Source organism: Oratosquilla oratoria, chromosome 4 (genome assembly GCF_046742065.1).
Source record: "Oratosquilla oratoria isolate Oo_2021 chromosome 4, ASM4674206v1, whole genome shotgun sequence".
In the NCBI taxonomy this organism is placed as follows: Eukaryota; Metazoa; Arthropoda; class Malacostraca; order Stomatopoda; family Squillidae; genus Oratosquilla; species Oratosquilla oratoria.
The window spans coordinates 75,127,369-75,145,551 of record NC_134780.1 but is presented as its reverse complement, the minus strand read 5'-3'; the positions used below and the strand labels follow the sequence as shown (position 1 = coordinate 75,145,551).

The window sequence follows — 18,183 nt, the reverse complement described above, 5'->3', positions numbered from 1 at the left end:
CGACAAACTTATTTCAAGAACTGTCTAGTTTCTGCAGCCGGGATTTATTGATAATGGGTGATTTCAATTTTACTGACATTGATTGGAATGGCCATATAGGCAGTCAATTGATTAATTTTCTTGGTGACAATTACTTAATTCAGCATGTAAAAGCCCACAAGACATGGAAACTTACTCGATCTATTGATCACTAGCCGCAAAAGCATGGTAACTGATGTAGAAGTCGGTGAAACTGTTGCAAATAGCGATCACAACTTAGATTCTTACTCCTAGAGATTTTAGAATAGATACTTGTTTCTAAAATACCCGATTTCAGTAAAGCTCAGTTCATAGGACTACGTCAGGAGCTTCAGCTTACAGATTGGGAGGCAAAATTAAGTGAAAGACCTGTAGATCAGATGTGGAAAATATTTCAAAATACGCTCACAAAGATGATTCGTACTTAGATTCTTTTAAGGACAGACGTCCTCCAAATCAGGCTCGCCCAAAGTGGCTCGACAAAGAAATTGAATAAAGTATTGCTAAAAAGAGACAGGCTTATAAGAAGTATAAGTGCTTGGGTACATCTAATGACTGAAAGTTATGTATCAATACAGAGAGAAAAGACAATAAAAGAGAAAAGAAAACTATAATACGAAATGAATTCTATAGTTGCATTAGAGATAAAAAGGTTGTTAGGAATCACATTGGCTCACTATTATTTACTGTCAACTTGAATAGTCAAATGAAGGAATGTGTAATATTTTAAACAATTATTTTAGCTCGGTATTCGTAAACATAATGCCTTGAAGAGAACTTCAAACTGAAACCTGTGAAAAGTCTAGGGTAAACTTACTACAGTAAATATAACAAAAGAAAAAATTAAAAGGTGTATAGAGAAACTCAAAGTTGATAAAACACCAGGGCCTGGCGGTTGGCATCCAAGAATCTTAAAGGAAATGAAAAATGAGATTGTTGTTCCATTAGAAATTATTTTCAAGAAATCCATCATATCTGGAGATGTCCCAAAAGATTGGAAGCTAGCTAACCTTACACCCATATTCAAAAAAGGTGACAAAAAGAAACCAAATAACTATAGGAAACTATCATCAGAGATGCTATTGAACATCATTTAGAAAGTAACAGTTTGATAAATGATAGCCAGCATGGTTTCAGACAAACATTCTTAGGTGACTAACTTAATCATTCTACAACAGTTATCTCAAATTATGACAAAAACAATATAGATTTAATGTATCTAGACTTTGCAAAAGCTTTTCATACCATTCTTCACGAAAGACTACTTACTAAATTAGCTTCACACTTCACACGGAATAAGTGGTAGCCTATTAAGTTGGACTAGTAATTGGTTGAATGATTGAAAACAGTTGTTTTAAATGGAAAAACTTCTAGATGGAAAATTGTTACTAGTGGAGTTCCTCAGGGTTCCATTCTTGGGCCACTTTTATTCACAGTATATATAAATGATGTAGACCATGGACTAAAATCTACTGTTTACAAAATTGCTGATGATACAAAACTGCAGAATGGCCAATGAATACTAAAATTAGATATCCAAGATTTTGATAAATTATAGCAATGGTCTGAAAAGTGGCTAATGAAATTTAACACAAGCAAATGTAAGGTAATGCACATAGGTAAAAATAAGAGTAAGTACAATTACAAGTTATTTGGAAATGCATTAACAAAAGTGAATAGTGAAAAAGATCTTGGCGTAATTATCAGTAACGATCTCAAATCATCCAAGCAATGTATTGCAGCCTCTGAGAAAGCAAATAAAATTCTAGGACTGACTGCACGATCTTTTGACTTCAAAAGTCCATCACTCATTAACAAGCTATATAAATCGTTAGTTCGTCCACATTTGGAATATGCTGTTTCCGTATGGTCACCGAATCTCATTAAAGACATTGACAGACTGGAAAAAGTACAACGGTGAGCCACAAAACTAATTCCAAATATAAAAAATAAATCGTATGAAAATGGACTAAAACATATGAATCTGTTTTCCCTTAAAAAGCGTAGACTCAGAGGCGACTTGATACAGGTCTTTAAAATTCTAAAGGGAATTGACAACATCAAAAGGGACAAAATTTTCACATTGAATGAGAATCAGACAAGAAACGATGGTCTCAAACTGTTCAGTAATAGATTCAATTTGGAAGTGGGTAGAAACAACTTCACCAACCATGTTGTTAATGAATGGAATAAACTTCCTGCACAGGTAGTGCAATGTAGTTCAGTTCGAAGCTTTAAATATCATTTAGATAAACACCTAAGCAAGATGCTGTAATGATTATAATTTATTTTGTATTTGTTTTTTTGTTATCATTTGTCTGTTTGATTCTCTTTTATTATTGGTTATGTCAATTTATTATTTACTATTTACCTGTTTGTTTATCAATTAACTATATACATTTATTTGTATTTTATTTATTTACATAGTTTTTTATTCATTCATTTTTTTTTTTTTTTTTTTTTTCATCCGGACCAAAAGGTCTCCTGTCAGCATGCTCCGCCTTTGTAATCCTTTGTACACAAGTGCAACCAATTGAATGCCCCCCCCCCCCTAAAAAAAAAAAAAAATCTTGGTGGGGAGCATACTTTAATATTTATAACCATCTACCACCTGTACCACACATCCATACAAAAACAAAAATCAAACTTGGAACACAAAACAAACTTCTGGACTGAATGTCAAACTCTTTACTATATCTCTATATATCCTATATACCTGTAAAGCATGTACAGGTAAACGTCGACTTACGATGGCATTAGGTTTCGATAGAGCCATCGTAAGTCGATTTCATCGTAAGTCGATCCCCAATTTGTGTATCACTCTGTTCCGTGGTCACTGTACCTAGCCTACCTGTATATTAACCACCAGAGATACTGAATATAGCCTATTAAACATGTACAGTAGTTTATTTAATTATTTTTATCCTTTTTACCATATTCAAACACTATAATATGTATTTTCATTACGGAACTTAAATCTCGCGGGCAGCAGCCAATGCCAGCCGTACGACGTGACGTAATAATACTCGCATCATAAAATATAGTCACCGCTTATATCGATCGTTCTCTCTTTCACCCGCGAATTTTGAAAACCACAGAGAATGGGATTCGGGGCACATTTGAGAGAATGTAAAAACACAGGGGCGACTACAATAATTATAATCAAGACGCCGATATGGCAGCGTCGCGAATCCACTTGCTCCTCATGACGCCTACGTGTGCGGCACCGTATGGAAGGGGTTAAATTATCATATCGTCGTCGTCGTCGTCGTCATCGTAAAGTCGAACAATCGTAAGTCGCGGCCATCGTAAGTCGACGTTTACCTGTATATACCTTTCTAAACATTAGAACCATAGAAAAATCCCTTGGGAACCACACTAGTATGACTATATTGGCTGCATGTTATTGTGGCTGAGTAGCATGCAGTTGATACTTTAAGGTCTATATGGGGTGCCCCTATGGACCAGAGCCACACATCATTTTGTCTGTGAAAGAGGAAAACTCTGTGTATAGAGAAATGACACTTTTATACCATGTCCCTCCGTTATGCTGTCCCCCCAACCCCTTGTTACTGTCCTGTACCATTTCTCTGAATATTCATTTCCTCTTTTTGCCTACCCTGTGGTGGAGGAAGAGAATGCTATCACCAAGTCTTTCCACTTGAGTAATAAGAGGCGACAAAAAAACTGGATTGGGGATGGGATTAGGAGCCCTACTACCTGTAGCCCCAAAGGGGACATTCCTAAAAAAATGTAAAGGCATAAGAGGGTCTGGGAGTTCTCCAACCAGTACCCTAAGGTTTGGTTCTTTTAATGTGTGTGGATATGGTACAGATGAAAGTAAAAGGAAAGAGATAGGCAGTATGTTTGTGAGAAGAAAGATGGATGTGCTGGCTTTGAGTGAAACTAAAATGAAAGGGAAGGTTGAGTGTGAGTTTGGGAGTGTAGCTGGGAGGTACTCGGGAGTGAAGAGGGGACAAGGGAGAGAAGGGGTGGCTATACTAGTAAGTGAAGAGATAAGTAAGCGTGTAGTGGAGTGGAAGGAGGTTTCATCAAGGTTGATGTGGATGAAGGTGAAGCTGGGGAGATGTGGGTTTTTGTAAGTGCGTATGGGCCTGGTAGTGAGAAGAGCATAGAGGAAAGGGAGGCTTTTTGGGTAGATATAAATAAGTGCATAGAGGGATTAGGGAGAAATGTCAATGTAGTTGTATTGGGAGACCTTAATGCTAGGGTAGGAAATGAACCAATAGACGGAGTGATTGGGAAGTATGGAGTTCCAGGTAAAAATTGTAGTGGAGAATTGGTGGTGGAGATGTCTTGAGAGTTGATGATAGCAAATATGGTGTTTTGGAAGAAAATCGAGCATAAGTACACATGGGAGAGGGTGGTGGATGGAAGGGTGGCAGATATAGCGTTAATGGACTATATAGTGGTGACCAGGAGTATGGTAGGAAGAGTTAAGGATGTACATGTTCTAAGGGGAGAGAGTGGGGGAATATCAGATCATTTTCGGGTGGAAGATAAATTCAGAGTGGAGAAAGAGGAAAAGGGCAGAAGGTAGGGAGGTACTTAGTGAGAGCTGCTTAATGAGAAAGAAAAGGAGAATGAGTACAAGAATAAGCTAAGAGAGGAGTGGGAGGGAATGAAGTATAGAGTGGAACTAGGAGTGGAGGAGGAATGGGGATGGTTCGAGGTGGGAGTCATAAGGTGTGCAAAGATGGTGTGTGGAACAAGGAGGGTGGGAGGAAATAGAAGGAAGGATAGTGAATGGTGGGATGAGGAAGCAAAGAAGGGTGTAGAAGAGAAGAAACGGGCATTCATAGATTGACTACAAACTAGGACGAGGGAATTGTATGAGAGGTACAAAGTAAAGAGAAGGGAAGTTAAGCATAAGATAAAGGAAGCAAAGAGGAGAGCAGATGTGAAATGGGGTAAGAGTATGACAGAAAATTTTGAAAGTAATAAAAAGAGGTTTTGGAAAGAAATTAAGAGAGGAAGAGGAGGCGAATCAAGTAGAGAAGAAAAGGTAAAAGGTGCAGATGGAGAGATGATAATGGAAGAGAAGGCAGTGAGAGGAAGGTGAGCAAAATATTTTAGGGTGTTGCTAAATGTGAAGGAGGATAGAGGGGGAAAGGTAGTTGCAGTGGGAAGTGCTAAGAAAATGAGTGATGAGTGAGGAAAACAGAGGAGAAATAGGGAAGGATGAAGTGAAAGCAGCTGTTAAGATGATGAGAGCAGGTAAGGCACCTGGGTTGGATGGATGCCTTGTAGAATGTCTGAAGAAAGGAGGTACAGTTATGGTGGACTGGCTGGTGAGGTTATCTAATGTTTGCTGGAGAGAGGGTAGAGTGGCAGAGGACTGGAGGAGTGCCTGTATAGTTCCGCTTTACAAAGGAAAGGGGGACAAGTGTTAGTGTAGTAGTTTGAGGGATCAGCTTGAGTGTAGTTGGGAAGGCTTATGGGAGGATTAGGAGAGGAACAAGGAATAATTGGTGAGGAACGGTGGTTTTAGGACAGGTAGGGGTTGTGAAGATCAGGTTTTTGTGGTAAGACAGATATGTGAGAAAGCTATAGGAAAAGGTAAGGATGTTTTTTTGGCTTTTATAGATCTGGAAAAGGCTTATGACAGGGTAGACCGGAAGGCACTGTGGGAGGTACTGCAGATATATGGGATAGGAGGAAAGCTGATAAGAGAAGTCAGAGTTTTTACGAGAGTAGTAGCGCTTGTGTTAGGATTAGAAATGGAGAGAGTGAATGGTTTGAGGTAAAGGTGGGACTTTGTCAGGGATGTGTTATGTCACCCTGGCTGTTCAATCTATACATGGATGGGGTGGTGCGAGAGGTGAATGCAAGGGTAGTGGGTCAGGGGTTGGAGATGGTTAAAGAAAATGGAGAAAAGTGGGAAATAAGCCAGCTGTTGTTTGCTGACGACACTGCTTGTAGCAGGATCAGAGGAGGGATTGAGGAAGTTAGTGACAGTTTGAGAAGGTGTGTGAAAGAAGGAAGCTGAAGATAAATGTAGGCAAAAGTAAGTTGATGAGATGTACAAGGGGAGAGAGACAGCAGGCTGGAAGTGAGCATTAAGGGTGAGAGACTGGAGGAAGTGGATAATTTTAGATACTTGGGTGCAAATGTGGCAGGAAAGGGAGGAGTAGGGGTGGAGGTAAAATGTAGATTGAGAGAAGCAAGTAGATGCCTTGGTGGATTAAAAAGTGTAATGAGAAATAGACACCTGGGAATGGATGCTAAGAGGTTATATGAAGGAGCGATTGTGCCAATAGCACTGTATGGGGCAGAAACATGGAACATAAGAGAGAAAGTGTTACAGTGACTTGTCATATTCTCATAAGAATCTGTACTCAAAATCAGAAAATAAAGGAAATTTTATGTATGAAGTTAAGGTACTATTAACAGAAGTTGAACTCTTCACTATGAATCCGATATTTGTACGATCAGGTTGCCTGATGTACAATGATGTGTTGCAATACACGCATTTCAAAATATATACTTGCTGCTGTTATACTTGTTCTCTTTCACCCTGAATAAATATAACATCACGGAAAACATGATCAAGCCTGTTCACAGAATATGGGGGATCACTCAACTATAACTGCAAAATGAATATACACTCGACCCTCGATTTACCGGACCTCGAATTTGTGGACTTTCGATTTAGCGGACAAAAAAGTGTGTCCGGTAGTAACAGTGAAATTCCGGACGAAGTCCGTAAAATGAAAATTTGTCTGATAGGTGTCCGGTAGTAACAGTCAAATACCGGACAAAGTCCGTAAAATGAAAATTTGTCCAATAGGTGTCCAGTAGTAACGGTCAAATAGTACCGGACAAAGTCCGTAAAATGAAAATTTGTCCGATAGGTGTCCAGTAGTAACATATGTGCACGCCGAAACATAACGGCGTGGTTCAATTTCTTCTTTATATGTAATGTACATCATTATACATATGTACTGTAGCTTTTTATTACATATCTAATAGGTTTTGGAGTGCACATACATAACGGACAATTTTCTATGTATCGGACTAATGTCCGGCATCCAGTATTGGTAACGGGTGGACCCAATTGTCAAATAACGGACTATTGCAAATAACGGACAATGGTCTGCACGTGTGTGTCCATTAAATTGAGGGTTAAGTGTAATCAGGAAGCTGGGGACTCCTAAAAGCCTATCACTTGTTGATAACCTTGGAAAAGACTTGGAGAAATGATTTAGAATTAGGAATAACTCTGGAACCATACACAGCTGATTTTAATGAAAATTCCAAATATTTTGATGGTAAAAAAAGTTTCCATTGAATTGGAACTTTGATATAATTTATGAGGAAATTGTTAAGTTTGGAGCAATAAAAGAAGACTTAGGGACAGAGAGGTATTTTGAAACGTGGATAATTTTTTCAAATACCAAAAATGGTACAAAGAATTTACACCCAGAAATATGAAAATGCAGTGTTCCCTTGTAGACTCTCATCTTGTGTACCTGGACATATACAAACCTCCTGACCAAAATGAAGACCACAAGGAAATGCCAATCCATCAAGATCACCTGATCCACCTAGAATCCACCTAGATGGCAAATCATAACTCGGTGATCATGGAAATCTCTTCAAAATGAAGAAATTCATAAACCAAAAGCTTGGTCATATAAAAAGACCAGACATAAAACATACATATACCAAAGGCTTTTTTCCCCTTATAAGGGAGGTAGCCAAAAAACAAAGGCATAAAATCCACTCCCACCCATTCCATCCCCTACATACTCCACTCCCCTTTACCCTCTTCCCTCCCTCTTGTCTTGGCACCTCCTGGATGATGGGTCATCCCTGCACCTTGTCCACTGTCCCGGGTATGGAGCAGTGTCGCAAGACAGCACATCCACAGCAAGGCCGCTTCATAAATTCAGCGACCCGCCCACTCCGTCCCCTTTGGACAAAATAGTTTTCTTGTTCACACAAAATCTGATGGACAGGCAGCAACGCTATTAAATATAAAGGACAGAGAGAATTAAAGAAATAAAACCTTATCATACTTTTAGTTATGCTAAGTGATCTTTAATGAAGATGCAAATGACCTGCCAGAAGAGGAGATTTTAGATGTGCCCTGATAACGTGTGGAAGATGTTTTAAAAGTACCACGCTCATCAATGACCATCATTACATTTGTAAATTCACATTTGTCAAATGAAATTGTTCTAGAGAAAGAAATAATGAGGGTATGACCATACAAGCCCAGGATGCTCCACTGCAATTGCTATAGATTTGGTCGTGCTTCCTATATTTCTGTTGGTGACAAAGTATGTCAATATTGTTCACAGCATGAACATTGTTAATGTGATAGACCCATGGTATGCACAAAAGGTAAGGGAATCCATCATGCACACAATAAGATTTGTAAAATATATGTGTGGAAATGGGAGGCATTAATAAAGTCTTCAGATGAGCATATCAGCGTGGGCCACGCCAAGAAGCTTACCAAGAATTCCTACTTAAGTATAATTAAAACAACTAAATCTAACCTCTTTCACCACAATGAATAATACTCCACCTTCCAATGCTGGAGCTTTTAGAACCATCCATAATGAAGCTTCTAGAACTTCCACTAGTGGGGCCCTCTGAGCTTCATTTGATAGAACTCCTTGGGCCCCTTCTGGTGGGGTTTCGCAGGCTTCTTCTGTTGAGGCTTCATAAGCCTCTTCTGTTGAGACCACACAAGTTCACCCCACAGGGACACGCCAAACTTCTTCTTTGGAGATATGACGTAGTTCCTCCCCAGAGTCAAAGAATCAGCCTGTGTCTCAGGACCAAGTTGGTCCTGGGGAGTGGCATGGATTCCTAAATAATTTGGACAACTTCTCTTTGCCAGAAAAGTTACCCAGCATTGAGAGTTTAAAAAATTCTGTCCAAAAGTCTCCTACTGTGATAGTATACCGGTCAAATGATAAAGAAATGGAGACCCTCATAGTACGCCAAAAGAGGGCTCACACTCCATCTCCCCATTCTTCACTTTGATCATCAAGCTATAATAAAAATGTTAAAAAAAAGAGATTAGGCCAGCTCAAGGCTCATCAAAAAAGTACACAATTTTGTCCTTGGGCAAAGGGAAAAGTAAAAGCAAATACAATAACACAAATAAAACCTCTCGAACATTTTCTGAAACGGAGGAACATAAAAAGGCTCCCAAGTACAGTAGAACAAGCTCTTGTTCTTTTCAGAGAACTATATATACAAGTAACATGTCTTCAAGAGATTAAATTTGGAAATCTTACACCTAATGTTGGCTCTAACTTGTCTTCTACAGGTCCCCTCTCATGATAGGTGTCCATGCCCAGGGAGGCATGGGCATTATAGTCAACAGATTTAAGAACCAGAGAGAGATCCATCTAAAGTGTTTTGCAGACCTGTGCTGTCCAAATTTTTACTAACAGGTGGATCACCCTATGTTCATTATACCGTGATCCACCAATGAAAGATAGACTTAAGACAGATGAGGCAATCCACAGCAGCTCGAGCTAAGTGGTCTGCAGTCCCTAATTGATGAACTACCCCAACCCTACATTCTCATGGGTGACTTCAATGGAAAGCATACACTTTGGAGAAAATCCCACTGTGATCATGGGGGGGAGGGTATTTAATAGAAGAGATACTCGACAATAATGACATAACTTTTGTGAATGATGGGTCCCCTACAAGACATGATATTCAACTCGACAAAGACTCTATCAACCTCATGATCTGTTCTTCAACTTTGAGGTTAGACTTCCAGTGGTCAGTGACTGGAAATAATCACAGCAGTGATCACTGGCTCATCCCCTTGAAATATATATAGAATGCTCCATCTCCATGTTTACTGATGTGGAAGACAGACGAGGCAGACTGGGGCCTGTTCCATAGCTCGACTAAAGTCGATTGTAATGTCAAACAATTTCAAAGTACTTTATCAGCATATGAACATCTTATGAGTATTTTGATATATGAGGCCATGATGTCAATAATTAGAACATCAGGAAATCCTTGTCATCCTACCGTCTTTTGGTGAAATGGTTCTTACGCATTGAGCCAGAAAATAACAAGAACTTGTTACAAAAGATATCATAGACCCATGTCTAGATAAAATGATCTATAAAAGAGCTCTTGCAAAACAGAAAATATATAAACAAGCAAGGATGGAATCCTTTATTAGATATATCAATGAATTAAAATTCGATTCTCTTCTCTCTCTGGTCTGGAATGGAATACGAAAATTGTAAGGTAAATTTGTACCATCTCCTTTACCTTTAATGAAAGCACAAGACTCGCAAATATCTAATACAGTAAGTCCTCGTTATACAGTACATATGCATTCCTGAAAACCTTACCGCAAATTGAAATTACCATATACCGAACCCATTATAACATGTAATAAAAGGATATGGTAGACGTACCTTCTCCCTGCTCTTTCCTCTTCAAAACAACTAGCAGATACCGTATCTGTGAATTTTTCTTACCATAAATAAAATAGAGGGTAGTGATTACCAGATACCATAACTGTGAATTTACCGGATAAAGAATTACTGTATAAGGAGGACTCACTGTACAGGGGAGGTGACTGAAGCTTTTTGCAATTATATCAAGTGCTCCTCACTATTTTCCTTCATTTCAAACCATCAGGAACACTACCAAAGTTGTTCTTCCTACTAGTTGTAACTCGCAGGAATATAAGCTTCCACTCACCCTTGAAGAACTTGAAGATGCAATATCAACTTACCAACATCTCCAGAAAAAGATATTATTTATCCCATGATTTCAAACCTGCCGCCAGGCACCAAAAAATTCTTTTTGGACATCTTGAATAGTTTTTGGAATACGGAACGTCTCCCAAATCATGGAAAATTTCAGTAATTGTCCCTATCTTGAAACCTGTAAAAGACTCTAGTCTTCCCCAAAATCATTGACCCATAGCCCTCACGAGCTGTATTAGTAATGCCGCGTCCACACGGTTGAGCTGTGCCTGGCAGACTTTGCCCTTACCGGGCAAAGTCTGCAGACTCTGCCCGCGAAGTGTCCACACGGCTGACGATGGTGGTTGGAGGTTAGTTGGTTGCAAGTAGAGGTTGGGAGGGTGTGATTCAGTGCGATACGATAACCATGGTTCCCGCCATGCTTGGAAAGAAGGTAGCACTTTACAGCATTATAATTGCTGCCTCCATTAAAAAGAAAAACCAGAAATCACGGAGACATGTCTGATGCCGGGAGTGGTTACAAAGACGTGATTTAATGGGAAGCTCAGTGACAATCCTACGTGAATTTCAGGATGAAAATGATTTTTTTTTTTTTTTGCAATTACATGAGAATGAACATAAGCAGCTTTTTTGTTCTCCTTTTGAAAGTGGAGCCATATATACAAAGGCAAGAGACAAATATGAGAAAAAGCATAGTACATCTTGTCGAGACCAGTACACACTAGTACTAGGTGCGGACATGGTGGTAAGGTAACTTGGGTCTGTACTGAGCGGGTTTGCTAACTTTGCTCACACCTCACCTCGTGCATTTGGCAGCGATGTCAGCCCATCCACTGCCCGCAAATGGCGCCGGGAACGGACAGTTTGATGGTTTGCCCGATGAAATTGCCCGTTGTTGAGCAAAGCCCTCGTGCCCAGCGGACAGTGCTCGACCGTGTGGACGTGGCATAAGACCTACGAGAGAGATACATGGCTAGTATGTTACTTGGGTCTAAAGGCCTCTTATCAAGTAGGCAGTTTGGTTTAAAAAAAAAAATCAAAGCACCATTGACCCCTTAATCAATCTCTAGAGAGGCTGTTATTCTCCCTCTCCTCAATTGAGGGACAGAACTGCCCCAACTAACCACTGTCCAATTGCCCTCACAGATTGCCTGTGTGAATTCTTAGAGAAAATTGTCACATTCCAACAGTGCAACCAGGGTACCATTCCCTTATATTGTCCCTGGAATCAGGCTCCAAATCAAGTTGCATCACCTTAGATATCCTGATACAAAAAAAACAACAATTTCTACAGCATTTGCTAACAAGCTGCATGTGTATGATGTATTTTTTGACTTGGAAAAGGCATTTGACATGGCCTGGAAATGGTGGATTCATCCCAGGCAACAGTCCAATTTCTTCCCAGTGAGGGGAGGGGCCAAGGACCATTTTCAGCTATACTTCCTCCATTATCTGGTGACCCATAGGATGTGGCCAGCAAAACCAGCAGCGTTGCCACATCTAAACCATCTCCAAAGAAAACAGGGGAGACACTGTTTTCTTTATATTTGCATGTATGACCAGTATGACTGACAAAGGATGAATGAGTGACCCGCATACCTGTGACTCAGCGACCTCAACCCCCCAACCCCACAGAAATTCCTAGGTTGGGAGCATGGGCAATGTTGCCTGACCTGAGATGCCACATCGTTTAACAAGTCTCTTCTTTCCTGTACATGTATAACAATTACTCATATCACCAACCATTTAATGAAAAAAGCAATAAGTATTTAGAGTTAACATACTTAAGAGTTAGAGTTAACATACCTAGAGTTAACATAAGCATTTAGATATTAACATACTCAGGGTAGTGGACAGCTTCCTGTACATGCTAAATGTTTTGATTCAGTACGTGACGACACAGCGGACTCTTGTGGATTGGTGAAAATTAAGGCAACAGTTATCATGATTCATGTGATAATAATCATTCTAGTGCTTCCAGTTTATTGCAGTAATTATTGTGCTTTTCCAGGTATAACTACAGAGAAACAACCAGTGTTCTGCAGTTTGCAGTATGATTTAGAACTACCTGAGGAAGATACCTTTGTCCCCATCATAGTGACTTCCATTAACTCCCTCTCGCAGTTCCATGTATTCATGCCACATGGACCCAGGTGTCTGTATGAACAAGGTTAGTGGGATTTAGTGGTATACGGACATTCATTTGCTTATTATTGTTTATCATTTATTAAGAAGGGATGGGTCAAAGATTTAGTGAAGCATCCTTGCTGTGAATATACTGTCTTGTTGCATTGCTTCTGACCCAGGATAGAGGGCAGGATACAGGGATGATTTGTCATTGAAAAGGAGCTAAGATGAGAGGGGAGGAGAGAGTGGTGGATGGGAGTGGAATGGGTGAGAATATGTACGAGCTTTTTGAATTGGCTACCCTCCTTATAAGGGGGAAAAAGCTCTTGGTTTATACATACATATACCAATGGCTATTTCCCCCTTACCAGGGAGGTAGCCAAAAAACAAAGGCATAAAATCCACTCCCACCCATTCCATCCCTACATATTCCACTTCCATTCACCTCCCTCTCCCTCTCTCCCTCTTATCTTGGCTCCTCATGGATAATGGTCATCCCTGTATCTTGTAAACTGACCTGAGTCAGAAGCAGTGTAGTAAGTCATAGGACATCAACAGCAAGGCCACTTCATTTAATTGTCGACTCCCCCTCTCTGTCCCCTTATGCAGAAAAAAAAATGGGGAGAAATCCCTTTGGACTGCATCAAAATATCATTCACACATACTCCCGCACTCCCTCATCCCCCATCCCCCATCCCCCATCCACTCCCTTCCATGCATCACAGCATCATCCATACACAACCATTCTCCACTCACCCCTATCTTCTGTCTTCTCCCTTCCTTCCTCAACAGACATTCCCCTCTTTCCCAATGCCCCTTTTACCCCATCCATCCATCTCATCCTTGGTCGCCCCCATATGTTCCTCCTTCCATCTCTGCCTTCCACACCTCTTTTAATCTTCACTCATTCTTCCCATGTGTCCAAACCATCTCAATACTCTTTCGTCAACCCTATCTCCCAACTACCTTTTCACCCTCACTCTCCTTACCTCATTTCTCACTCTATCCAGCCTAGTAACCCCAATCATACTTCTCAGACATCTCATCGCAAACTGGCAAACAGCGAGAAATTCAGACATATATGGATACAAAAGGAAATGAGTGTTGAGGAAAAAGAGAAAGACAAAGCTCTCAGAATTGAAGCCAATGATAGAAATGAGAAGAGAACAGAGACGGAAAAAACAGGGTTTTTTTTGGAGAGTGCTGGACTTGAGACTGAAAAAATGGTAACAACAAAAAAATGGAAACTTAAACCAAAAAAGAAAAGAAAATATGAAACTAAAAGTGGCATACACAAATATCAATGGCATGATCTCTGGAATCAATGAACTAAATGACTGTCTAGAAACAAAAAAACCTGACATCATGGGAATAGTAGAGACAAAATTGAAAGGACCTCTATCAAACAGCTGCCCAGGATGTAACACATCACCCCATACCATACAACACATAATGGAAGACTGCATTATACACAATCATGCACGCAAACAACACAACATACGCTCTATAAAGGATTTGTGGGAAAACCCAGTTTCGGCTATGGCATTCCTTGGGGAGACGGGACTGCTCGGACAGACAGTCTAGGGAACGACAACAACAACAACAACAAGCATAGTGGGACATGGCATATACAACCACTGGGTGAAAAATAGAACAGACAAGCAGGGAGGAGGAGTCATGATATTGACCAAAAAGGGTCTAAATGTGACAAAGATTATTAAAGGCCAAGGCAATGTAGAATTAATTATGATCAAAATTGCTAACAAATAGATGAAAAGCAGAAAATTTGTAGCAGTGTATATACAGGTAGTCGTCGACTTACGACCGAGTTCGGTTCTGACAGACAGGTCGTAAGTCGATCTGGACGCAAGTCGGTCTTTATATATATATACAGTATATATTACCCTTTAAATATTTTTGTTACTGTATATGTATATTGTATATTATATTTAGCATACTGAAATAATCTTAGCGTCTTTGAACTATGTTGTATAGTATTTCTTAACCCTTTTATAATTTTATCTGATTTTCTTTGGGAAACGTAGCCTAGGCATAAGCATACTGTATAAAATCCTATCATCTTTAACCTATGATATCTAATACTGTACGAGTATTTTCTAACCTTTTTATTATTTTACCATCAGACTTTCTTTAAGAAACGTATGCATACTGAATAAAATCTTCTTATCTTTGAGCTACGTTGTTTAATATTCATTAACTTTTTTATAATTTTTGTTAGGAAATGTAGCCTAGGCCTACGCATACTGAATAAAGTCCTGTTATCTTTGACCTACAAATACTTTTTTGTTGGTTACAATAAAATCATTGCAAGGCAAAATTCGGACATTTTTTTTTATTTCAAAACACATTCTTTTCGTTTACGTACTGTACCGAAAATATTGTTATCGACAACAGACTAGGCATAAACAAAGTTTACTGTTACATTTTATTAATCGCAAAACATAAAAATACAAAATGCTGTACATACATACATACATATACCAAGGCTTTTTCCCCCTTCCAAGGGAGGTAGCCAAAAAGGGAAAGGCATAAAAACACTCCCACCCATTTCATCCCTAAATACACTCCACACCCCTCCCACCCTTCCTCTCATCTGAGCACCTCCTGGATGACGGGTCATCCCTGCACCCTGCCCACCGCCCTGGGACAAAATGCTGTACCGAACATATTGTTATCGACAACAGACTAGGCATAAAAAAGTTTTACTGTTACATTTTATTAATTGCAAAACATATAAAAATACAAAATGCAAGGCAAAATTAGGATTTTTTTATTTCAAAACACGTTCTTTCCGTTTACGTACTGTACCGAACATACTGTTATCGACAAACTAGCCTAGGCATAAAAAAATATTGTTACATTTTATTAATTGCAAAACATATAGAAATACAAAAATACAAAATGCAATGCAAAATTAGGAAAGATTTTACTTCAAACAAAAAATTGAAAGAATATTTAGCTGGCTGGGATGCTGACGCTGTTGGCAGCCTGCCAAAACAATCGTACTAGCGTCTCGCGGCGTGCGGAGTAATTGTTCTGCGCTGCCAGAGATAACATTGCAATTCTATTACTCTATTAAATGTTAAATATTATTGCACTATCTCGTGGTCGTAAAGTCGATCAGTCGTAAGTCGCATAGGTTGTAATTCGACGACTACCTGTACCGCCAAAAACGCGTGTGGTCGGACAGCGAACATTCCAAATTATTGGAAGACACAATGATTGTACTAAATGAGTTACTGAAAGAGGGTGGAAACATAGTAATCATGGGCAATTTTAATGCAAGACATAATCTGGGAAGAAATAATAATTGAAGGGGGAGATGAACTTTGAAGCACCATTCTACTGGATATGATCATCGAATACACCCTAAGACAATGCATTAGGAAAATACTAGATATAGAAACAATGAGGAACCGTCAAAACTAGACTTGATATTAACTTCTGAACCAGATATTGTGAACAAAATGGAGTATAAAACACCAATTGGAAAGAGTGACCATATACTAATAGAGGTTGAATTAAAAGAACAGAACAATGTAGACAGGAATGACAAAACACAGAGAAGGATGATTAATGTACAACAAAACAGATTTTGTTAAACTAAGAAAAAATTTCCAAAACACACAAACTGGGATAAATTCTCTAAAGATAGAAGATAAATGGAACATATTCAAAGAAAAGTGCAAGGAAGGAATTAACAAATATGTACCAAAAAAGAAACAAAAAGAGATTTACATAAAGTGTTGGTTTAACCTCTTCACTCCGGGGCACATCGCACGTCTGGCAGCATTAGCTGCCCGACGTGCAATGTTGCATCATAATCACATTATAAAAAATAAAGTCAGTGCTCAATCGTTCGTTCTCTTTCACCCATGAATTTTGATAACCATAGAAAATATGATGAAGCCAGTTTAGAGAGAATGGAGTTAATGTAGGTACGACTACAATAAATATAATCAAGACGCCGATGTCGGCATCATCGCATACCCACTTGCTCCTCATGATGCCTACGTAGGCGTCACCGTATGGAAGTGGTTAACAAAAGATGTAGTGAGGCTAGAGACGGAGAGACAAAACCTGGAAGAAATGGAAAAAAGATCAAATAACATCCAAATGGCAAACATATATTAAACTTAGGAATGAATATGTGAATATATGCAGGAAAGAAAAATATATTATAGATAAATGTAAGGATCAACTTAAACTCTTTTACTGATATATAAATGAAAAACTAAAGGATAAACATGAAATAGTGAAATTGTGTGAAGGAGATAAAGAATATATAGATGACACAGAGATGGCAGAAGTTATGATCAGACATTTTAGATCTGTTTTTACAATCGAGAGCTCACAGTCTTGGGAAGATGGACAACAAGAAAGATCACCCACAATGAAAGAAATAACATACATACATACATATACCAAGTCTTTTTTCCCCCTTACAAGGGAGGTAGCCAAAAAGGAAAAGGCATAAAATCATTCACACCCACTCCATTCCTGAATACACTCCACACCCCTCCACCCTCCCTCTTCCCTCTTATCTTAGCACCTCCTGGATGACGGGTCATCCCTGCACCTTGTCCACTGCCCTGGGTCAGAAGCAGTGTCGCAAGACACAGCGCATCCACAACAAGGCCGCTTCATTAAATCGGCGACCCCCCCTCTCTGTCCCCCCATGCATAAAAGGAGAAGACGGGGAGAATCCCTTTGGGCTGCGTCAAATTTTGCTCACACATACTACCTCACCCCCCATCCCCCCACCCATTCCACCTCATGCATCACAACATCATCCATATACAACCATTCTCCATTCACCCCTGTTTTCTGTCCTCTCCCGTCCTTCCTCAACAGACATTTCCCTCTTCCCCAAAGCCCCCTTCACCCCATCCATCCACCTCATCCTTGGACATCCCCTCATGTTCACTCCCTCCACATCTGCCTTCCATACCTCTTTTACTAGTCTTTCTTCACTCATTCTTTCCATGTGTCCAAACCATCCTAATACTCTTTCATCAACCCTATCTCCCAATTCCCTTTCCACCCCTGTTCTCCTCCTCACCTCCTCTTTTCTCACGCTATCTAGCCTAGTAACCCCCATCATACTTCTCAGACACCTCACCTCAAACACATTAAACTCCAGATGGAATCGCAAATTGGATACTGAAAGAGTGTATAGATGAACTGAGAGATAAACTATACAAGATAACTGACTTCTCACTCAAAGAGGGAAAGGTGCCACAAGATTGGAAAGAGACATAATACCAATATATAAAGGAGGAAATAG

The 18,183-nt window shown here is 39.5% G+C and overlaps 1 protein-coding gene across 1 annotated transcript in view; it reads left to right on the top strand.

Moving 5' to 3' along the window:
• LOC143024902 (uncharacterized) overlaps nt 1–18,183 on the top strand; it is a 71,050-nt gene that overhangs the window by 45,140 nt on the left and 7,727 nt on the right. Inside the window, exon 16 of the mRNA XM_076184325.1 lies at nt 12,760–12,918. Within this exon, the coding sequence (XP_076040440.1) occupies nt 12,760–12,918 (159 nt within the window). The remainder of the gene's footprint in view (nt 1–12,759; nt 12,919–18,183) is intronic.